The 24,672-nt window shown below is 43.0% G+C and overlaps 1 protein-coding gene across 5 annotated transcripts in view; it reads right to left on the bottom strand.

The window, feature by feature from the left end:
• The window catches only part of RFTN1 (raftlin, lipid raft linker 1), a 202,387-nt gene that overhangs the window by 58,211 nt on the left and 119,504 nt on the right, over positions 1–24,672 (bottom strand). For all 5 annotated transcript variants that reach the window (XM_002814026.6, XM_009239287.4, XM_063722567.1 and 2 more), the window contains one exon: positions 3,979–4,330. In XM_002814026.6, the coding sequence (XP_002814072.5) occupies positions 3,979–4,330 (352 nt within the window). The remainder of the gene's footprint in view (positions 1–3,978; positions 4,331–24,672) is intronic.

Raw genomic sequence — 24,672 nt, 5'->3', positions numbered from 1 at the left:
GAAGGAACAAGTGGGCATCACACTTGGCTGGGCAGTCCAAGCTGGGTGGGGACTACAGGCTGCTGAGGTCATGGGCAGAAGGGACTAAGCAGAAAGGTTTGCATTGGGAAGGGAGGCAGTGGGCAGCGTGGTGGCGAGGCAGGGCAGGAGGGTAGAAGGGCCCCAGGCTGCTCCATCCAGATGCCTAAATCTGGGCAAGGCTGCTCAAGCTTCGCTAAGGCCTGGGTACTAATAGCAGGTACTAATAGTGAGGCCTGCTTGCCAGGGCAGCAGGAAAGGCAAAGTGCAGGGACCGCTGCTGCATGCACAACAATCCACGGGAATCCACCTGTAAGGATGACAGCAGCCACAGGCATGTGTCCCATATTTACAAGGGCCTTTCATCTTCACCATCTCATGTGACTCTCCCAACCTTGATGAGAGGGGGTGGCACTGGTTCTGTGCCCAGAAGTGCTAAGTGGATCCCCCAGAAATCACAAGCCAGTAAGTGGCACAGCCAAGAGTCTTTCAAACCCCAAACCCTGGGCTCTTTCCCAAATCTAACAAGAGGCTAATTTCATCAGGACACAGAAGGCAGGGGCTGACGACCGCGGGTGGGAGCTCAATAGCTGTTTGTTAATGGACTGAGTAAAAGGCCAGAAAGATGGCGGCAGGTGGCAGATCTGGGAGGGGGCCGCATCATGGGGTCCAACTATCCCGAGGGAGTTGGGAGGGAAGGAGCCCTCACATCAGGAAAGCCCAACCCCCAGGTTTTGGCCATTCACAATGAGCTGGCAGCCAGGGACGGCTACTGAATAAAATCCTCTCAGCCAGAAACATGATTGGCATCACAGGCTTGGGTTTCTGGCTGACATTTCTAAGCATTTTAAGTGAGAAGGTGCAGGGTAGGAAGGGCAGTGCTTGGAAGACTTATTATTTTGGTGACGGTGAGAATGATTAGAATTTTCGTGAACCTGTCTAGCCTCCTGGTTTCTCTGATGGAAGTTGTGGCAACGGAGATGCTGAGGCTGTCCCTGCACAGGCTCAGGTGATCACGGCACAGCATGGACCTCCAACCAAAAGGAAATTCCCCCAAACCAGGAAATAAGTCAGCAAGCAGGAAGAGGAACCCACAGCGGGCCTCCCCGAGAACCTGCAGGGGCAAGGAGGCATGACGGCTGCACCGAGCCCACAGAGATGGGGAGGGACGACCTGCCCCTGCTTCCACATGGAGAATCCACTGGAAAGTCCTGTCTGAGCAGGCATTGCCTAGATTCCTCTCCCCAAGGCCTCCTATAAAGGAAATAAATTAACTGAGGAGAAGGAGGGAAGAGGAGGGAGACTCCCTCTGGGTTTTTTTTAATTGTCTTGCTGTGATTGCCTATTTAAGCCCACCTGGCAGAAGAGGAGTAAAAACACTTCACCCTCCTTAGGGGGCCCTGAGAGAAGGCAAGCTGGGAGCTGAGCAGGCAGTGGGGAGGGGTGCCTGGAGGGGGGGCCTGTGTGTGTCTTTTGGGGAGTGACGGTGAGTGGACTTCCTAGGAGAAAGATTAGGAGAGAGGCCGGGGGTCAGGTGAGGGTCACAACCAATGAGGACAGGGTCCCTGGACATTCAGCCTTCAGGGAGGCCAAATACTCAAGCTGTGATAAAGAAATTTAACTGTATGGGGGTATAAAAGGTGACGCTCCCTATTTGTAAAATGGCCTAGTAATAGCATCTTCTGCCATAAAGCTGTTGTGAGGAGTAACTGAGATGACACAAGAAAGACACAGAATAGGGCACTTGGAGGGTGACTGCCATCGTGACCACTGAAAGGCTTATATGTGAAATGATCCCTGTATGAAAAACCCAAAAGCTCATCTATTCCACCAAAGGAGGAAAAAGGGATAACAGTGAGCTGCCTAAATCTCAGAGATTCGCAGCCTGAGCAGAGAGATAAAGGGACTGCTTTATGTGTAGAGACAGGCAGTGTTTACCTGCCTAGGGAGACTGGGCTAGAAGGAGGCTTTAATCCCTCCTCCTGTCCTACCCCTGCAGAGCTGAAATTCTCATCCACTGGTAGGCTGACCACCTCCAGAAACACACGCATTCACCCATTCCTCCCTAGCAAGGTCTGTTTCTCCAGGAGAGAACAGGGACTTGGGTGATGGGATAGGGGCCAAGATGCTTTGGGTGTCGATTTTTCTGTGTTCAGCCATCAGGGGAGATTCTGGGTGAGGGAGGTGAGTGGCCACGGGGTAGCAAGAAGGTCCTGGACACCTGCGGAGGTTTCTAGGACAAGTTTCCCCAGTGAATAATCCTCTCACAGGAGGCAGAAAGTCTGGAAGGAGTATCAGAGGAAGGTGGGCTCTGGAACACAGGAAGGATCTGAAAACTACTGAGGAAACCTCAATAGTAACTGCCTCCTTTCTCAAAGCCAGGATTCCATGAGAGGTGAGGTCGAGCGTCAGGACTGAGGCTGTACCCCAATAATAGCAGCTCATACTCATGAGTCAAACAGTGCCGAGTGCTTTAAATGTACATCTTTAACCTTTCCATGAGAAACTATCGTTCTATCCCTGTTTGACAGGGTGAGAAACTGAGGCACAGAAGGCAGGCCAGAATGTAAACAGACTCTAGATTCTTGAGCACCATGCTCCTCACCTCTCCGTCACTCCTGCCGTTTCTCCTGGGGGCCTCTGCCTGGCCTGACCCTCGCCCTCCCACAGTCCTGGACTGTACAGAAGGACTCCAATGAGGTCCATCTTCCTGCCCAGGATTCAGAGCACACACATCCAGCCCAACCTCCATGAGAAGATGGAGGTTTCTGGACTAAGACCTGGGCGTTCATGACAAGGACACACTGGGCTTAAATGCATGCTCAGCTACTTCATGAGGGCAGCAGGCATGTGCCTCAAACAGTGAAAAATCACACAGATGAAGGGCTCTACTTAAGTGCATATTAAGAAGTCTCAATGCCTTGATTAAACAATAGTCTTACTACATCACAGAACTGAGGCAGCTCCAATAGCTCCCTCTAAATCAACTTTGCAAATAAGCCCCTGGAATTAACCATCCCATAATTTTCTTCTCAAGAAGTTCTGATGTAACAAAAGAAACGGTTTCTCCTTGTTTTCCCTTCTTGAAGCACCACCTGTTATCACTTGTAAGAGGCTAATTTCAAGAATTAGTAAATAAATGATAATAACAATATTAACCAGGGAGATCATCCAGAAAGGCCTAAACAGAAAGCCCTCCTAAGCCCTGGGGGTCTTCTGTTAGTTTTCAGACTTGTTCGTACTTATATGGCTCATGTAAGTACCTTGCTCTCAGGAAATGACTGGATGCTAGATTTCCTGGAGAAAGGGGGAAATATGGATGGTCGATTTCCTGAAGAAAGTAGAGAAAAAGGAAATACAGAGAAATGGAGGGAAACTTTGCTCCCTGTAAATCTTGTTAAGGGCCTCGGTAAATCTTGTTAGTCTATCACACAGGAAAGACCAAGCAGAGAGGTGTGAAGGGATGGTGGGTAAGTCCACCTGGGTTCATATGCCCGAACTGCCTATTTCCAGACTGGGCAACAAATTTCCTCTCTCAACCCCAGTTTGCTCAGCTGTAAAATGTCTTGCTTTAGGCAGGTATTTTAACAGGTGGTGTGTAGGTTTTCATTGGTGCCTGGCAGGCTGACACTTCCTGTGTGAAAGCTGGATAATTCAAGGGCAATTTCGAGAGCACAGGAGATAAAAGAACTCACAGTCTAGAATCCACTTCAAACGTGACATTTTGGAGCAAACTGCAAGTCTATTTCATGTGGTTCTGTACTCCCCAGAAGTCATAACTTCAGTAAGTAAACAATCAGGTGGCACAGATAACTGCTTGATAAAGTTTCTCCTGTTTGATGGACTGCTGTCTCTACACTCTAAATTCCATTCCTTTTTCTCTGAGGTACCATGGGGATTAATGAAAAGCTGTTAGCTGCTCTTTAAGCGGGTCAAAACTCCCATTGCTGACATACTTACTCCCTGAGAGTGGCTCTTCATGCACCTCCAAGGGGTCGCTCTCCGGTCCATCCAGTGTCTTGCTCACTCCCTGTGGTGAAAGTTCTCCACCATCTCCGGAGGGTGAGCTGGGCTGCTTGGCGATGGGCACCTCCCCTCTGGGGCCTGAGCCAGGCTCTGGGCTTTGGTTTCTCCCACCCGGTTTCTCATTCTCCAGTGACGCGTGATCCCCACGTGCGTTTTTTGCATCTCTGGCATCCTCGGTGCTATTGGCAGTAGACACTGGAGCACTGCTGCCTGCCGAGTTCACAGAGGAATGGTACTGAGGTATAACACCAACGAATTTCAGGCCCTGGCTTGCAGCCTCCTGGATCTGTGAGGCAAACAAAAGGAAGGGAACCAAGTGAATGGAATGGTCTATCAAAGGGACATGTGCAGCGTGCAAAGCGCCTCCCCGAGGCCTGCGAGGCTATTTCAGGTGCACGGGAAGAATTCCAAGCTGGCGGGAGCCCCATGTCCTCAGGGGCACCTGCCCCCATACCCTAGTCTGAAGAAGACAGTTTTTTTTGTTTGTTTTAACTGTATTGTCTGATGGAAAAATAAAGCATTTGGCTCTGAAGAGTTGAAATCACCACTTTGAAACACTGCGTTAGTCCTTATTAACATTTTTTAAAGAGGCTGGAAAAAGCTCTAAACAAAGAGTTTGAAGGAGGAAGTTTGTTTTGTTAAGAGTTTGGTTTTTTTGGTCACTTTTTTTCGGATGAATCACTGACTTCCTGCCCATCAGGCTACTGTATAACTACAGCTTGTCTATATAACCATATACAAACAACAGATGGCATTTTATGGCCCAAAGAGCTTCCTTTTTGGACAATAGTTTTGGCAGAGAAGGGCAGAGGTGGGAAAATCACCCCTGTGCCAAGGCTGTGGGCACATCCTCCCCGAGATGTATCATCGGACGGACACCTTGCTCCCTGCTGCTCTCAGGCTTAGGGAAGGTCAAAGGAGCCCACAGATCATGCCCAGCCCACAGCCACAGACTGACTCTTGGCTCTCCAAGTCCTGGTCCACACCATCCAGCAGCGAGGTGATGATTCCTTCTCACTCCCTGTACCAACGGGATGGGGGATGAACACCCACCTGGAGTACCAAGGTACTTGAACTCTCCCTCTCCCTAAACAATAGCCCAAGGCAATTGGGTTGAATGTAAGTCATAAGTTTGAAAGAAAAATTGAAAATAATAACCTAATAAAATAAAGCAAGAGCCGGCCAAAGCCAGAAGGTAGGCTTTAGGGGACTTTCCAGGCAAGGATGCTTAAGTCATTTTACAAATAAATAAGGCGGTGCAGACCTCCGAGCTGTCTAAGTCTTAGTCACCAAGCCCTAAGCAGATGACCTCAGAAAATCTTGAGGCCTCTGCAATGATAATCTACCCTCGTTTGAGAGTCAGTTTCGCCAGCATAGAGGTATTCTCTCTAAAGTAGAAGCTGACCTGACAGCTCTCCTCAGAAGAACCACCCTGACATTAAATGGAAAGTCATTTTTGTTCCACACTGCACAACCTGGAAAACTGCAGTTGCAAATGTGCAGTCCGGCCTTTAAGTCCTAGCCTGTGCTAGACATAGAATAAGAATAGTAGTAATTACTGTCTATTGTAGACCTACTATGTCTAGGCATTGAGCTAGGCATTTTACATAAATTACAACAAAACGTTTCATCCTTCAGTGACGCTGCATGGTATCATTGTCTCCATTTCAGATGAGGACACTGGAGCCCAGAGACATTAAAGTCATAAAACAAGCAGTGAGTAGCCAGAGTGCAAAACCAGGTCTGGCCTGGGCCAAAGTTCATTCTTTTAATCACAAGACTCAGTGGACACATGTCAAAGCATCAACTACATACATGTCTATGGGCATGTATGTGTCCCCTCATATGCCCAGAGTTGGCTCAATCCACTCTTCAAAAGTGAAAAAAACAAAACACAAAAAAATCTGAAAATTGTTTCCCTCATTAATCTATGATATCCACCTATTTTAAAAATTATTCTATAAAGCTCCTAAAAGAAGGCACAGCAACACAAATTTTAAAAGAAAATAGCAGGGAAATAATTATACCAAAGAACTTTGGAGGCTGAGGAAAGCCACTGCATGCAAAGCATACTTCTGAGCTTTCTGGCAACATATGCCAAAAAAGAAAGGCAATGGGTTTTACAGCCCTCAAATGAAATGAGGAGACACCTGCACTAGCTTCTGCTACTACTCTCTTACTGCAGAGGAAACAGCTATGACTTCTGAAGCATTTTAATAACTGCTTCCATGGAGGGATCAACCATAGGCCAGTCTCAACTAGAGTCATGGAAATAGCATGAAGTTTAAAGGCTTTTGGAAAGGCCTGATGTGGAGCCCCAGATATGTGACTCACCGTCTTGAGGAACCAGAGTAGATTATATAAACTTTCTGTGCCTCAGTTTTCTCATGTATAAAATGAGTGAAAACACACTTATTTTGCAGTTGCACTGAAACTTAGTTTAGACATTACATATGGCAAGTGCGCCAAAGGATGGGACACAAAGACAGTATCTCTAACCTCTCTCCTTATCAGTCCTGGGCTTCTGCGGCCCTGCAAAGACTGCTGTCATCTAGAGTGAAGAGGCGAGAACTCCAGACACAGGGCATTATCCTAGCCCTCCCCCCTTCCTCACTGGGACTGGAGGAATTGGAGAGGCTTGGACACAGACATCTGCTCTTCTCCCACAACAAACCGGACAACCATATTCCTTTGCCATCTTGTACTGCAAATTTATCCTCTAGGCCAGGGGTTCTCAAAGTGTGGGCCCCAGACCAGAGCATCAGCATCCCCTGGGAACCTGTTGGAAATGCAAATTCTCAGGCCCCACCATAGACCTACTGAGTCAGAAACTCTGAGGGTGGGATCCAGTAATCTGTCTTAACAAGTCCTCCAAGTGATTCCAATGCAGCCTGATGTTTGAGAATCACTGCTCTAGAATGAACATTTCATGAGGGCTGGGGTATTTTGCACTGCTGCATCCCCAGTAATAGAATGATGTCTGACATATAGCAGGTCCTCAATAAATATCTGTTGAATAAATGAATATATTAAATAATGGATGAATATGTATGCCTTCTCTCCCAAAATGAGCTCCTTGAAGGTAGGGATGGAGACATTAATTTTTCAGCTGTAGAATTCAACAAATAGTTAATAAGCCCCGACACTGGTCCAGACCAACACGGTGCTTAGGTACCAGGAATGTAAAATAGGATCCCCAACTCTCAAGAAGATTTGGCGAATTATTGCAAACAGAGTTTAAAAATAATTACACTATCATGGAACAATTAATGCTTATAATGACATATAAAAAGTCACGATTCTAAACTTCATAGACTTTATTATGACAACTATGTAATACACATACATAAACTACACATAAAAACAGTCACCAAAATGAAAACAGCACTGTATTTGGGGAGTGGGGCTATAAGTGATTTTTTTCTATTACTGTGTAATTTTCAAAATTTACTTAAGGGGCATGGATGTTACTTTTAGAATTGAAAAAGTAAATATTGTAAAAATTCCTCATAGAGAATAATATAGTAATGGATGTGAAGGCATAGACATGACAGTGACAATGGTGATTATTTCTGCCTGAAGGGGAGGTTGAGAAAAGTTTCTCAGAGTAGATCAGGGATGTAACAAATGACGTGGTGTAACACAAAAGGAAAAGTAAGAAATGTGGCAGAACTGGAGCATGTATACCTCACCTTAAAGTATTCAAATCCATTTTTTTTTCCCCAAAATGTCATGCTAGACAAAACCTATTTGGGACCTACTCTGCAGAAGGCTTTGAAGGATGAATAAGAGTTCACCAGATATGTAAAGGAAAAGGAGAGGGCAATCCATGTAAAGGCAAGGAAGGATCATGATGGGCAAAAGCGTGACAGTATGCAACAGCCTGGTGTGTTGAGGAAATTTCTAGAAATATTTCTGGAACATGACATGAGAAACCAAGAGGAGCCCAGAAATGAGGCTTGACAAGACATGACAAGGACCGGATCACATATGGCCTTGGATCCATGCCCGCAAAGGCTCTGAGTTCACCCTGCAGGCCAGCATATCTGACTCTCCCACCACAGTCATAACCTCAAGAGCAGAGGAGAGTGGGAGTCTGAGGGAAAACTGCAAGATTTCTTCGAATGCTCATCTTTTACCTTCAACTTCAGCACAAATTTTGTACCTTATACCATAGTGCTACCTAGGATCCAAACTTTAAAAAGATGTCAAAGTTAAATGCTGCCCTTACCCTATGCGTTCCAGGGAAATTCACACCCCCAAGAAGAGGAAGCATATTTGTAGCTCTGCTTATTTCCTTCAAATAGATTCCTGGAAGTGGAATTAATGAATGAAGGGATATTAACTTTTCAAAGGCTTGGCAGAGGCTGCCAAATTGTTTACCAGAAAGGGTGAGTAGTCCTTTTTAACTAGACGACCACATTTAGATTTTATGAAGATCAATATTTGGCTAGACCTAGGGGTCATGACTCTTATGGTTCTGTCTTACCCTAGTATAGACACTTTCCTCTTTTTCAGAAAGTCATTTGACTGTGTACTTATGGCTAAATTAAATCCTGCTTCTCATTCTTGCATTTATAACCTTCACTGAGCCAGTCTCACATTCATCATGGTGGTGGGCATGCGATGTATTCATCAGGGTTCATCCCTGGCTACCAGCTCTCCTCCACTCTACACTCCCCTTGGTGACTTCCTCCACTCACATGGGTTTAGCTACAAATCGGATGTTCATTATTCCTAAATGTGAACCCCTAGCCCTGGCTTTCCTTGGAAGTTCAGACCGACACAGTAGACGATCACAGCTGACAGGTCCACTGTTGATCTGGTCTCTCCAGCTGGAATCACAGTATCTTCTTCCCTGTTTCTAATCCTGTGTATCTGTTCACCACACCCTACCACATTTATCCCCCAATGTTTCTGGAATTACTTCCTCATTCTCCATAAAGTGACCATCCAAGCTCACTTTACTTCAAGCCCTCATCATCTGTAGGTGGACATCACCATGACCTCAGGCTATGCCAGGGTCTTCATGAGCATGGAACCAAATCAACATGGAAGAACAGATCATGAGGAGCCAGGTCACCTCAGCCATGGAGCTCCCCACAGACTCCCACACATGCCCACAACATCTCTAACAACAGCGATTACAGGGAACAGCAACTATTAACATTGCACAACTCTTCTACAAAGAACTTTCACATGCATTCCTTTAGGCCTCAAAATCATAACTTACAGAAGAGAAAACTGCTTAAGACATTCTGTGACTGGTCAAACCTCACAGAGCTACCCAAAGCCGTGCCTGGCTTTCACTCTGAGTATCCTAAGCCACCTGATGCCTCTTCAATGATACCACTCTTTCCACTTCAGATAATCTGACCTGTGCCAGGAGGTCCAGGTGGATGCCTGTTTAAACTGATATACACTCTCACCCACCTTCTTCTCATTTCTGCTGCCTGTAAGAACCCACCTGCCCCAAATACTTAAAGGAGTAACAATTTCTGGTTTAGGCACTGAAAATTAAACGTGGCTGTTTTGACTAATCCACAGCTTCACTCAGTTGCTCTGTAATAACTAAGGACATGCTCCACTGTAACTATAATCAGGAATCATGATGTAAAAAATATTTCTTTTTTAAAAAATTTAGTTATATAAAAAGTCACAACTCATTCTAAAAAAAAAAACTTTGGTTATATATTTGAGGAATCATTTTTATTAAAAATAACAATATGACATTAGATTTCTAGGATGGATTGTCTGTTTCTACGTCCAAAATGAATACCATGTTGCTAATGATGAGTGCGATATATACTCTATGTGCATGCGAATATGCGTATTTGTGCTTTAGAGTACGTGTATCAATCGGGGTGAGAAATCAGAAAGAAGTGAGACACAGGTTGGATTTAGTAAAAATGAAGGCTATATGGAACATAGGAAGAGAAAAGCCTCCTGCTCACAGGTCAGTAGGGATTGGAGTGCCCACGCCTGTAGTAGATAGCATGCGTAAAGAGTCAGAGACACTTCCAAGACTGTTTTGTCTGACTCTAAGGAGGATGGTGTCACAGTTAATTTTATGTCCACCTGACTGAACTATGGTGACCAATTGTTTGGTGAAACACTAGTCTAGATGTTGCTGTAAAGGTATTTTTTAAATGTGTGATTAACATTTACTATCAGTTGACTTTCGGTAAAGTGGATTCCTCCATTATTAGGTGGGTCTCATCTAATCAGGTGAAGGCTTTAAGAGCAAAGACTGAGATTTCCCAAAGGAAAAAGAATTCTGCCTCTGGACTGCAACACAGAAATTCTCCCTGGGTTTTCCCCCTTCAAACTCAAAGACTGCAACACCAGTCTTTACCTCAATGTCCAGTCTGCTGGACTGCCCTGCAGATGTCGGACTTGTTGGCCCCCACAATCACATGAGCCAGTTCCTTAAAATAATCAATTTTCTCTCTCCCCACCAGGAGGTAGGGGAAAATAAGATAGCACAGGGCAAGTTGATGGAGGTCTCTAAATCTAAACCCGACTAGGCATGAAATAAAAGTTGGGTACAGGCTCCTAAATGACAGTGAGCCCCAGACAAAACAAGACACCTAGGGCTTCATCTGGTATCGATTCCAGGTCCTACATGAGAGGCTTAAGTGTGGCAGGGAGGCTTTCAGCCATCACTCTTGCCCAGGTAAAGGAAATTTCCCCCATTGTGTTTTGAGGAGAACTGCTACACACCAGGTAAGGGAGGTTATATCTATAACTGATGGATTTATTTTCTACAAGTTATATAATAAACTTAATGAAATGCCTGTAACTAATGAGCTAATTAATGCTGGGAATCAGAAACTTACTGCTAAAAAAAATAGAGCGCTGTACTGTCCAATAGGTAGCCACTAGCCACATGTGGCTATTTAAATTAATTCAAATAAAATAAAATTTAAATATTCCTCTCCTTAGTCACATGAGTCACATTTCAAGCACCCACCAGCCACTTGTGGCTAGTGATGACCCCATGGACAGTGCAGATGTAGAACATATCCATCATCATAGAAAGTTCTATTGGGTAGCTCTGCTATAGAGCATAATAAATCACATAAAATACTGAATAATAGAGTTTTTACAGTGATTTCTGAGGCATATAATATGGGGTAAATCCAAGACTCACATCCACATACTTATATACCCTAGATCAGACCACTGCCCACTCCGGCCCTCCCTCATAACTCACATGCCCCCGATCCGTGACAACATAGCACAGCACACCAGGGAGCCCACAGCAGAGGCATGCCCTAGATGTCAAGAACAGGTACAAAAATGCCATTCTGGGTTGCGGTTACACATGAGTCTTCACAGTGAATATTATATCAGACACACACAACCCTTCCCATCTTGTCACCTACACTCTTGTACAGCTTTCTGAAAAGGGAGGCTCAAAAATAACACGGGTTTGAGCTCACGTCTGAAGCTGCCTTTAGTTTTGACATGTTAACACTTAGTTGCAGAAACTGGAAGCTTTGCCAGGTGCTGCTGGATGTTTAGCTCTGTTTTGGGGCCACAAGGAAAGATCATGTAAACTTTCTGCTATTGTGGTTTTCTCTTTTAGTGTCTGAGAGGTCTTAGAATCCGCCCTTGGACAAAGAGTTTGAAGGCTTAAAGCTTTGGACCTGGCTCTGTTACTCAGTAGTTACATTATTGGTCAAATCAGTTGATTTATTTCAGCTTCAGTTTCTTCATCTATAAAATGAAGATACTAATATTCATTTATTCATTCCATAACTACTTACTGAATACCAATTGTATGCTGGGCACTAGGTTCTGGGCAAATAGCAGTGAGTTAAACAGGCACTATCCCTTCCCTCTTGAATTTAATGTGTGTTAGTCTTACTCAAGGGGTAACTGAGGGACTCTGAGGAGTTTTATTCCATCCTTCTTGAACTGTTTATACACAGTTTGAGGAACCACAGCTTGTCCTCAGATCCCTGGCAGGGCTGAGTTGAGGAGAAGAGGTATCCGTTGATTCTCCTCTGCTACTAGGGGTGATTAGAGGGAAGCTTGAGAAATACTGTAAGAACTCAGCAAACTGTACTCTCCTAAAAAAACAAAAGAAAGAGGTGGGACCCAGCGTTCTAGTAGAAGCAGAGAACAAATTCATCCTTTGGTAGCTCTGTTCAGGACAGGGATTTCTGATCAAAGGAGTTTCATTTGCCTGCATTATCTGTGTTAATGGACTCAGTTCTTTCACTGAGACTGTGCCTATAATTTCACCATTCATGGAAAATGAAGTGCATGGGAGTTAGGGATTGGTAGGACTGAGAGGTGTCAGTAAAGCCCCATCCCCCACAGATCTTCAGATGGCTTTTAGTGCTCCCTGAAACCCAGTCCACCAGGAGGTTCCAATCCAGTGTCAAAACTCTAAATCACAGATACAAATGGGAAGTGAACAAGGAAGGTCCTGCCTGTGAGGAACAACTCAATGGTCTCTCCAAGAAGAGTTAAATGGTCAGCACAGTGAGGCCAGAGCTGGACTTAAGAAGACCTGGAACCCTTAGCACACTTGCTCCAAATTTCATTCCTACTTTTATCTGTTGGCATCATTCTTCTTTCTTATCTAGGACTAATTTTTTCTAGTAGCAGAAAATATGTCTATTGCCACCTTCTGAGTTTTCCTGCTAACAGCTTAATCACTGGCGGTAGAATGTCTAAACTTCCTGGTTACCCAAAGCAAAAGATCCCAGGGAAGGGCTCTGATTGGCCCAGCTTAGGTCAGATGTCCACTTCTGGACCAACTGGCTTTGACTAGGGTACATGGTGGCTCCCTTGGAAATCATCTAATTGGATTGCAGGAACAAAGAAGCTCTCAAAAGAAGAATTTCAGGGCAGAAAAAAATAAATATTTAAATATCTATCACATATATATATCACCTGGTATGAAATAAAATCTGAAATTTGCTCATGACTTACACATACTAAAATGAAGAAGAGGATATAAGGCAATTGATATTTATGCCAAACAAAACTAAGCAAGTAAGTCCACATCTGTTTTAGTCAAAATGGTTTCGGTGTCAGTGCTCTAGGTTATTTGTATGCATAGACACAGCATTCTTCTACTTTACAGAGGATATCTTTGCATATCTCCTTCCAGTCTGCTCAACGTTGTTTATTAAGAGCACTTTTTGGAATCATCAAGCAACCCCCAGCCATTCCACTGCACAGAGTAGTTTGTCATAGTAGATGCATGCCCTGACCAGGAGGGCACAGTCAAAGAGTCAACATGCTGGAGTAGTCAGGAGTCACCTCCGGCAGATTTTCCTTGGCCCAGAGCATCCCAATCTCCCTCAGTGTATGCCCATCAGCAGAATTCAACATATGTGTGGTTGTCTGCACTCAGAACAGGATTCTGGAGCAAAGACGACCTTGGCCCTTGAGAACTGCCATCATCCAAGTAGGACCACTGAGGAAAAGAACTGGCTGGAGAATCTGCTGCCCCCTTCCAAGGCTGCAAGACCCCCAGGCTTCCATTAAATAGTGCTGCACACCCACAAGGAAATTGATAAATCAAACTTCAAAACATTATGTTAGTAAAGCATTTAAAGAGACTTTCATCATAGTCCTGTGGGAGTCAAAGAATGCATGCCAGCCTTCCCAGTCTGTTAGTTCTGTGGCTGCCAAAACCCATTATTGGTAACCATGGATTTAACCTTACCCACAGGTAAAATCTGTGCATACAGAAATGATTTGGGAGAAGGATTCCTATGAGAAGCAGGGCTAGCAAAAGTGAAGAGGCAAGAAAGCCTCAGAAGTTATGCAAGGAAGAGCAAATGTTCAGTGTGCTTGAGCTGAAAATCTGTAATCACAATTTACTGAGAGCTTACTGTATGACCAACACTGTTTAAAAGGCTGTACGTGGATTAACTCATTTAATCCTTATAACAATAGGTATTATTTTTCATCCCTGTCTTACAGATTAGAGAACTGAGGCACAGAGATATTGGGCAACTTCCCCAAGGACAGACAACTAGTAAAGGGCAAGTAGGATTCAAACCTAGGCAGCTGGCTCCAGAGCCCACGTTGCTACCTGTTACGCTGCTCAGCGCTGTATTCACAATGTTCCTACACTCTAAGCTGTACTGGGAAATACCAGGGCTAGATTGCAGTCTTGCATCTTTACAGTCTGGACTTTTTATTCTGAAGGCAATGAGATGCCATCATGACTTCTGAGCAAAGTGACATGATCAGGCCTGTCCTAAGGAAAATAAATCTGCCCACAGGATGTGGTATGGATCGAGGTGGGGGTTGGTAACAGAGTGAGGAGACAGGAGGCAAGGGACATGGCTGGGGCCTGGAAGTAACTGCAGAGCTCATGGGAAAGGTCATAAGAGCCTACATTTGCTATGGGAAAGGATGTGAGAAGTCCACAGGAGACGAAAAGTAGAGGCAGCAGTCTGTGATACACCATGGGATGCTGATTTGTCAAACAACTGAAGCAAAAAGTGAAATAATAATTATGCTCAGATGACAGGCATGAACTGGGATTGTCTGAACAAGCTGGGACATATGGTCACCTGGTTCAATGTGACCAGCAGTGAAGACCCAGAAAGCTGCTTTAAGAGGCACACAGATGAGTGTTCCTTCTCCTCCTTCCCTGTCCAGCACATGACCCACTGCTTCCATCACTCTCCTGCTATTATATCCTTGGCTTTCTCTGTCTGACACATGCCACAAATGTCGCATCCATCCAATCCACCCAGGGCCACAAGGAGGAGGGCTCAAGGTCTCCCGCCAAGGCCGAGGCCACACGGCCACCCCGCAGTGGCTCCCTTCCTCCCTGGTCAGCTGTCTTGTGCTTCCCCAGGGCTTTCTCCCCTCTCCTGGGCCCCACCCTCTCCCCACTTTCCCACCATTCTCCAGAGATGACTTAAAGACAAAATCGAGGTCAGAAGCTGAGAAGCCCATCCCCATGTCTTCTGGCCCTCCACTCTTTGTCCCCAGCGTCAGTGGGGCCCGGTTAAGGCAAAACCCAGGCCATGGAGCTCATGTTTTCTGGCACCCTGGAAGACCCAGCTCTACTTAGGACCACTTCTCTCTTCTATATCGTCAATTTCTCTCTCTCTCTCTCTCTCTCTCTCTCTCTCCTGGCTCCTTCCACTCAGCATACAACTAAATTCAAGTTCTTTTTTTAAAAGAAGAATAAGACGAAAGAATCCAACCAACAATAGAAGTAAGCCTTGTCCACCCACCCCTGCCTCACCGACTCCACCTCCACTCACTCTCTAGCTTCTGCACTGCCTCCTCATGGGCAGCTCCCCACAGCCCTCCTGTGACCTCCATGACGCCAAATCCCACAGGCTTTTCAGCCCTCACCACCCCATCCTCTTTGGTAGCTCATGCATTCCCTCCTCCTGGAGATGCTCTTCCCTGGCCTCACCACCACCTTTCTGCTGGTTTTCTTCCTGCATGCTGGCCTATATATAGCCCTCACAGCAGCCAGGCTGGTATCTGAAAGATGTGAGCCAGTTAAGGCTGCTCGTTTTAACTCTCCAACGATGTCCCATTTAGAATAAGATTCCCAACCCTTGCCCTGCCCCTGAAACGGGTCTTGCCCCCTCTCAGGCCACATCCCAAACTCCTGACACCTTGTCATTGTTTCCCCCCCACCCCAAGATTTGTTCCCATCAGGGGGCCTCAGCACTTTGCAGATCCCTCTGTTTGGGGTGCTGTTCCCCACTCCATCTCCCTACAACTGGTTTTCCTACCTGGATGAGAGCTCTATGAGGACAGGCAGTTTGTCTATTTTGCCTCCTGCTTTGTCCTCAGCATCTGGAACTGTTCCTGGTACACAGTAAGTATTCCGTGGGCATTTATTAAAGGAATGAATAGGTATGAGATTAAATTTGCAGTATCTGAGGTTACCTCCAAGTGGAAACATCTGAGTCTACAATTTCAGGAAATATCCATCTGGGACCAATAATGTTTTAAAAATATATTCATTTGAGATTCAGAAAACTTGCACATCATTTGCTACTCCTATCATCTTAACAGTGAAGAAAACTGAGGCCTAGAGACATTAAGGGGGTTGCAGGTCCAGAGACATGTCTCAAGAAAGCATTGATGTTAAAATGTGCAGTTCTTGGGTTTTCAGTCCATCTCTTAAGAAACCAAGTCAATCTTCCCCTCAGGAAAAAGAAAAGCAGCAGCAATAAGCAATTTGTTAATATCACTACTTCTTATCAAGGTAAAAAATGCCTCATAATCAGGCATATCCATGGGCCTTGTTTCACAAAGGCACTAAGATGAGGCAATGTAGGTTCCAAAAAACAAAAAAACAGTTTTTTGGAGTTGCTGAGGTTGACAACCCTAGTTTTATACTTTGGTAATACCAGTGACCTTGGAATTACAAGCTTGGGGTTAAGAACTCAAGGGTTCATTAAGACTTCCTGGAACATTCTGGAAAACCAGCTTTAGAGTCTTCATTGAACTCAAATCTCAGCACCACAGTTAAATGAGTGAGTCAAAAGAACGTAAGTTTAAAGAATTTAACCAGGAGCAGATGTTTCTCTTCACACCACACTGCTTTAACATCCAGTATTTGTGACTTTTTTTTTCCCCCACCATCCTCTGATTTACATAGGCTTCCAAAGCATTAATGAAACACACTTTAACGAAATGTTGAGATGGTGCCATTGAGCACTGCTATCCTAGTTTTAACCCTTGGTTAAAAAATACTTTGTGATTCCCACGACTCCAGACCAACAAAAATATAACAGGGTCCTAATGACATTTGAAACTCCCATGGTAAACAAGGCAGTTAAACTAAGTACTTGGGGATGGTTTTCATTACAATGTGCTAAAAAAAATGAATGTTTTATTGTTCTTTTGTAAATACCCTGGAGAACCCTGGGATGGTTTTTCTGGAAGATGGAAATGATTTGAGAGTTTCAGAGCACATGAAGATATGTGATCCCTTTGAGTAACAAATAGGAGATGGGTTTTTTTGAGGGGGAGGGAAGGAGCAGCTTTGCATTAACAACTACTGAGAATTATACATTTAAAGATTATCTTCAATGTCCAATAACCCTTATATTCAATACTGCATTTATTTCCACTTCTCGCCTTCATTTTTATTTGTTATGTATTCTCAAAGTTCTCTCCTAGTAGAAGAATGAACCGGAAATGAACATAAGCATGTCAGAATTCATGTATGTGGCAGACTGTATTTTCCAAAGATGGCTACAACAATATCTCTCATTCCACATGGTCTGCTGGAACCTTGTCATTCCTCCATCAAGAGCTGGAACCCATGTCCCCTGTACTTCAACCACTATGGGTCCTTATGACGGCCTCAACCAATGAGTAGGTGAAAAGGACCCTTATGTGACCTCCAAGGTATAATCATCAAAATTCCATGAACTTCCACCTTCTTCTCTTGGGATGCTTGCTCTTAGAACCTAGCTGCCATGTTTTGAGGAAGCCTTAGCAGTCTGTGGAGAGGCCTATAGCCAACACCAACTTGCCAGCCATATGAGTGTGCCATCTTGAAAGTAGATCCCCCAGCTACCACCAAACAGCCCAGTTGATACCATGTGAAATGGAGATTAGCTGCCTCTGCCAAGCACTGCCCAAGTTGCGGATTTGTGAGCAAAATAAATGACTGCTATTGTTTAAAGCCAATATGTTTTGGGGTGGTTTGTTACACAGCAATAGACATCTTTTAAAATACAGTAATCGTCACTAATCCATACCCATAGGAAATACGAGACTGCAATGATTTTTAAAGTGTAAAATCTAAATCCTTTATAAAAGATGCAGTTAGCAGCACACTCAAATATACAGAAATGTAAACAATGATAACACAAAAGCTCCGAAGGAGTGAGCCTTCAGAGATCTGCTTTAATAAAGAGGTAAGAGCAATTTGTAATTAGCCTCTCAGTTTGTGATGGTGCATCCAAACTGCTGGAACAAGCAGGTACCCTTGAGGTAAATAAACACTGCCCCTGCAGCGTGGCTTACATTATTAATTGGTTTAGCAAACCTGTAGGCAAACTTAGGCTTAGTTCTTGTTTATCACAAGTTACAAATGTGCAGAACATGAATTAATGATGATGCTTTAGTATTCAAAAGCAATAAAGAATGATGCCCACATTCTCAGGCACCATCAGAGTCAGAAAGGGTCACAGAGACTCCTGTGCCTGAAACTTAAAAAATATATCCATCTGTGTTATTCTTAAGGCATCATAACGAGAAGCTGTTATTGCCCTCTGGGGAGTGTCTTAGAAGTTAGTCAGAGTAGACACTGCATCTCATTCAAACTGGGAAGTCATTGGAAACAAAATTTCTACACCAACTGAATGATGAATAGTTCATCAAAAAACTAACTTTATTTCCACCAGGAATATATTTAAATATTTTCTTTTAAAGGTTTTCCATCTCTTCAGGTGTTTACCATCTGACTTCTACTCCCTGTACCCTCCATATGACAACCTTTTTCTCTGAAGAATCTTTCTAACAGCTCCTTTGACTGCTTTTGCTTTTGCCCAATAACATCCCTACCACCCCCATCAATACCACCACTATCACCTATACCAAGACCATCACTAGTACCCCAATGAATAACACCTCCATCACCGTCATCCCTAACATCTACACTACCAATCTCCCTCCAGCTACCTTTTCAAAACTAGGAATGCTGCTATCAGGCTAACAGAATGAAGATGTAGATTGGGAAGTAATTAATTAGATGGGAAACCTCAGTTTAATTCTATTTTCTCATTATTTCTTATGCTAAATTTATAATAATGAATTATTAAAACACTTGAATCTTTTGTCCAACTTACATATCCTGGGTTACTTGTACAGAATACATTACCACCCCTATAATGGTAATGTGCCCTTTTCTCATTCTTTTAAACACATAAGTAGTCAAAAGTGATCCAACAAATGAATCATCTAAAGTTTAGATTTTTCTCACAACAGATTTTTTCCACTGGAGTGTCAGAAGGCAATGTTTATTTTTAACCTTAAAAGGAAAACAAACTTTGTAAAAATAATAGCCCTTATATTGAGCTCCAATTACAGTTGTTAGTTAAGTGGGAGGACAAAAATAGTTACCAATCAATCAACAAACATTGCCATATTGGATGAAGAGCAGGGGGAATATTAAGACATATCCAGAAAAATTCACAAAATGAGGGTATATGGCACTGAAACTCAGCACACCACTATCATAAACCTGAACTAATCAAATAAGGCTCTTTGATAATGAAGCGGAAGTCATTTAAAAGCTGGATTGACCATAGACTGATAGACTCACAGAATATCAGAGCTATAGGCAATCCTAGAGATTATCATTCTAGTGCAAAGGTTTGTTTTTTTTTTTTTTTTTTAAGGGGAAGAAAGCTAAGAATTTCAGAAAGTGAAACATCCCACCTAAATGGCTGCTTAAGTTATTAGGTAGTAGGTTTCTTCCACTGGCATCAGGAGAGAATTCTGGAATTGGGTTTAAAGTTCCAGATTTCTCGAGGAGGCAAGTCAGTTTCAATAATTGAGTATCTCATCTCCAAGTGCTTTCTCCTTCCCCGCAGTGTCTTCTAGCCATCTTCAGCCCTGCTGACTCCAGTCCTAATGGGATCTGGCTATTTGAGTGGGAATTCTCCCAAAGGCAGAAAAGGGGAAAACCTTACGTGGGTTGTAATTCTGTCACACTGATTCCCAAAACCCTCAGAAAAGATTTTACATAATCACAAGCAATAAAAATGAAATCTTCCAGTGTCAGGGGAAGATACAGCAGACAGCCTAACTGCCTGCCAGGATACACTCCATTTCTCAGATGAGATACCCCACCCTCACACGCCATGAGGTTAGTTCAAATTCCCACACTCATTATCTGTGCTGGATCCCAGACAGGAGGTGTCACTGAGGGGGGATGTTCAGCACCTCTGAACACACAGATGGGAAAGTTCAACCTGTGCTGTAAACCAGTCAGCTGCCCCATGTGTTCACTGACGGTGCATAATTGACACTCAAAACATGTTCCAGCTCATAAAAAGTTTACATATATAAATATATATTACATAAAGTATATATTACATATATAAGTATATATTACTTATATATACATAAAAGTTATATGTGTATATATGTACACAAATACATATATATACATATGTCTATCATAAATAGAAGTCTGGAAATTTTCCTCATGATAACAGCAAATTCCATATTTGTAAATGAGTCTGCTGGGACGTATGAAGCATTAACAGGTGATATTCAGCCCTCACAAGTCACTTGCAGGGATGGTTTTTCAACAAGTCTCAACCATGCCAAATACTGAAAAAAGCTACTTGGAGTTGCAAAAAAAGAAAATGTGTGAGTCTCCTAACCCTCTGTACTTTATCTTCATTGCATCACTGTTCAAAGCATCTGTTCCCATACAATTCTGAGGCCCTGCAAGCCTTGGAAACACACAGGCTCTTGCTCTTTCATTCTATAAACATTCACTGAGCACATGCTAAATGACCTATTCTGAGCTCAGCATCAAACAAACAAAAAAAGACAAGAAACAATACACACAATAACTAAGTAAAAACAGTAACGTGTCTTAAGAGGTGACAAGAACTTTAGGTAAAAGGAAAATAGAGGAGACAAAGGGAGTCCAAAATACTAGGGTAGGGAGTGGCAGGAGGCAAGCTGCTCTTTTAAAGATGGGTGGGAAGGTAGGTGCACTGAGGTAACCTGGAACGAAGATTTGAAGGAGGTGAAGGAGTCAGCCAAGCAGATATCTAGGGATAGATGCTCTATAGACATTATGTTCACTGCCAAGAGTGGGACCAATATTCACTAACTACAGCATAAAACTCCAATGCACATAAGCCAGAAAGTGAAATACACCACTTATAAACACTCATACACTATACAGCCTGGATATAACCTGGTGATCTCCTGGATTTTACCCCCTAAAATGTTATTTCTCAAAAATGAGGGAATTGCTCTGACATTTACATACATTCAAGGTCTCTCACAATATAAGGACTCTCTCAGTTACTTTATTTTGAACAGCAAGATGCTTATTGGGGAAAACATATTCAAAGCTAGTTGGGACATTTATTGAAATAAGCTGATGGACTTTTTTTTTTTTTTTTTTTGAGATGGAGTCTCACTTTCTCACCCAGGCTGTAGTGCAGTGGTGCGGTCTTGGCTTACTGCCAGCTCCACCTCCTGGGTTCATGCCATTCTCCTGCCTCACCCTCCCAAGTAGGTGGGACTACAGGCGCCCCCCACCCACCCGGCTAATTTTTTTGTATTTTTAGTATAGACGGGGTTTCACCGTGTTAGCCAGGATTGTCTCGATCTCCTGACCTCATGATCTGCCCGCCTCGGCCTCCCAAAGTGCTGGGATTACAGGTGTGAGACACCGCACCCAGCCAGACTTTTTTTTAAGGAGGAAAATAAATCTAAGAAAAATTTAAAATAATTCCTACAACATGGAAAACAATTTGGGGTGCTATAGTAGGCAATCTTCTTAAAGATGGCTTTAAAAAAGCAATGCAGGGCTGGGCATGGTGGCTCATACCTATAATCCCAATACTTTGGGAGGCCGGGGTGGGAGGATCACTTGAGGCCAGGAAAGGCATTTGAGACCAGCCTGGGTAACATAGCATGACCCCATCTCTATAAAAAAAATCTTTAAAAAATTAGCTGGGTGTGGTGGTGCACATCCGTAGTCCTAGCTACTTGGGAGGCTGAGCAGGGAGGATGGCTTGAGCTCAGGGTTTGAAGCTGTAGTGAGCTACGACTGCACCACTGCACTCCAGCTTGGGCAACACAGTGAGACCCTGTCCCTTAAAAACAAACAAACAAAAAACAAAGCAATGCAGGAATTCTACATACAAATGAACACCAACGAACCACTGTGACATAAATGAATCTCACAGACACAGTGCTGAGCAAAAGATGCCATTTATACAAATAGGCGAAGCCATCCTTTGGTGTTAGAAGTTAGAGAGGTTTCCCTTGGAAGGGGAGCAGGGAATTGTGGGCGTGGCTACAGGAAGGGTTCAGGCTGTTGCTCCTGCTCTATTAATATTTCTTCAGTGTTGGTTACTCAGGTGTGTTCATTTTGTGCTAACTCACTGAGCTGTACACTTACGATTTATGCACTCCCTTGTATTGATGTTATCTTCAATAAAAAGAGGTGTTTTCTTTTTTTTTTTTTAAGAGCAATGTGAAGTGTTTCCATTATGGAGGTTTCTTATTGACATATGAGCTGGACAAGAAAAAACAACTATCCTAATGTTATGTGAATGAGCACTTATGACTCAGGACAGAATTTCCAGAGATAGCATCATTTATGAATTTTCAAAGTGCTGAATCCCAAAAAATTTGGAAGAAAGTAAATAGGATGAGCTTGAAACTGTGTTAGATGGCCCTGAAAATCACGCTGGTGATGATAAAGGCAACCAAGTGCAATAATGCATGAAAAAAAATAGTACAGAAATAAAATTGTTCCATGAGATATAAACATAGGGGAAAAGCACCATTTCCAAGTTTATACAATTTATATAATTTAAAATATGCATGTGCAGTTAAATTAATATTATAAGCAGAAATTATTTCAAATATATTCCTAAAATGTTATATGCCAAAGTTGGCCCCAAACTTTTTAAATTTTTTCATGGGAAAAATAGGAGATTGTCTTTTAGATCTTGGCATATATGCCTTATATTGCTCTGTGCTCTGCCTCCCCTTATGACTGAGAAGACTCAATCACAAATACTTTGTATCAACTTAGAAGTTATGAAAAACTGAAAATTGTTTAAATAAATGAATTCTACTAAAATATGCTGTCCAAGATAGTAGCCATTCGCCACATGTGGCTATCAAGCACTTAAAATACGACTCATGAGACCAAGGAGCTGAATTTTTTTTTTTAAGAGACAGGGTATCACTCTGTTGCCCAGGCTGGAGTGCAGTGGTGTGATCATAGCTCACTGTAACTTTGAACTCCTGGAATCAAGAGATCCACCCCTCTCGGCCTCCTGAGTGGCTGGGATTACAGACATGCACCACCATGCTCAGCTAATTTTATTTTTATTTTTGTAGAGACAGGGTCTTGCTATGTTGCCCAGAATGGTCTCAAACTCCTGGCCTTAAGCAATCCTCCTGCCTCTAATTTTAATTTTAAAATGAAAGCAATATGAAATATTTTTCTGTTAAGTACAACTTTACTTTGTGGAATATTTCACTTCAATTATTGAAAAGTTAGCATCCAAATTGAGATGTGATTTAAATGACACCAGATTTTCAAGACTTTGGCCTCCCAAAATGCGGGGATTATAAGTGTGAAAATCTGATGTCACTTGAAGCCTTGAAAGAAAACTGTAAAAACTTGTAAAAAATTTTTTAAAAAGTAAAATATCTCATTATATGTTGAAAAGATACTATTTTGGATATATTGGGTTAAATAAGACATATTACTAAAGTTAATTTCACTCTTGTTTTTACTTAACATGACTATTAGATTTAAAATATACATAGATGGTTCACTTTATATTTTATAAGACAGAGTTGCTAAGGAATAAAATGCCATTTTTGATCAGAGACCTCAGGGGAGAGATAAAAGAAAGAAAAATCAAACCTGGAAAGACCGATATTTGAAGATCTGATTAACAGCTATGGCAGAAAAAGTCCAGGAGTCAGGAGAAATATGAGAAAGCAGAAAGGAAAGGGAGAAACCAGTGCATCTTTTTTTAAATTTTTAGAATTAAAAAAAAATTTTTTTAGAAACAGGATTTTTCTCTGTCACCCAGGCTGGAGTGCAGCAGCGTGATCCTAGCTCAGCTAGTGCACCTCTTAAGAGAAAGTGGTCAGGTTACCCCAGGGCTGATCCAGACAGCACAGCAAATTCTATCTATAATTCCACAGCTGTCAACAAATCCAATTGACCTAGTTTTTCCTAGGTGTTAGAAGATTGCTATATCTGTTATTAAAGATACAAGAAGAATGGCAGAAGTGCCGAGCACATCTTTCTAGAGTGAAAAAAGAAAGGAGGGAGTTTTTAATTGCTCTCCTCCAAATCTTTCCCTCCATTAGAGGTTTCACTGAGGATTAGAAAACACACAGTTACACCAAATGTCTAGGACAGAAAGATTTGTTTTAACGGAACCAAGAAAATGCAATAAGGTACTAGATTCATTTGAACCTATGGCAATTTTGTACTTTTGTAAACAGTCAGGATTAGTACTCATTTTAAAAAGGACTGAGCGTGGTGGCTCACACCTGTAATCCTAGCACTTTGGGAAGCTGAGGTGGGCGGATCACCTGAGGTCAGGAGTTTGAGACCAGCCTGGCCAACATGGCGAAATCCCGTCTCCACTAAAAATACAAAAATTAGCTGGGTGTGGTGGCAGGTGCCTGTAATCCCAGCTATTTGGGAGGCTGAGGCAGGAGAATCGCTTGAACCTGGCAGGCAGAGCTTGCAGTGAACTGAGATTTCACCATTGCACCCCAGCCCAGGCAACAAGAGTGAAACTCTGTCTCAAAAAGAAAAAAAAAAAAAAAAGAGAAGAAAACCTGTCAACAGATGAATGGATGAAAAATTGTAAGAGGTGTATGCGTGTGTGTGTAATAGAATATTATTCAGCCTTA

Source organism: Pongo abelii, chromosome 2 (assembly GCF_028885655.2).
Source record: "Pongo abelii isolate AG06213 chromosome 2, NHGRI_mPonAbe1-v2.0_pri, whole genome shotgun sequence".
NCBI classification, from domain to species: Eukaryota; Metazoa; Chordata; class Mammalia; order Primates; family Hominidae; genus Pongo; species Pongo abelii.
The sequence above is the reverse complement of the archived record's forward strand: the minus strand, read 5'-3'. Positions and strand labels throughout refer to the sequence as shown.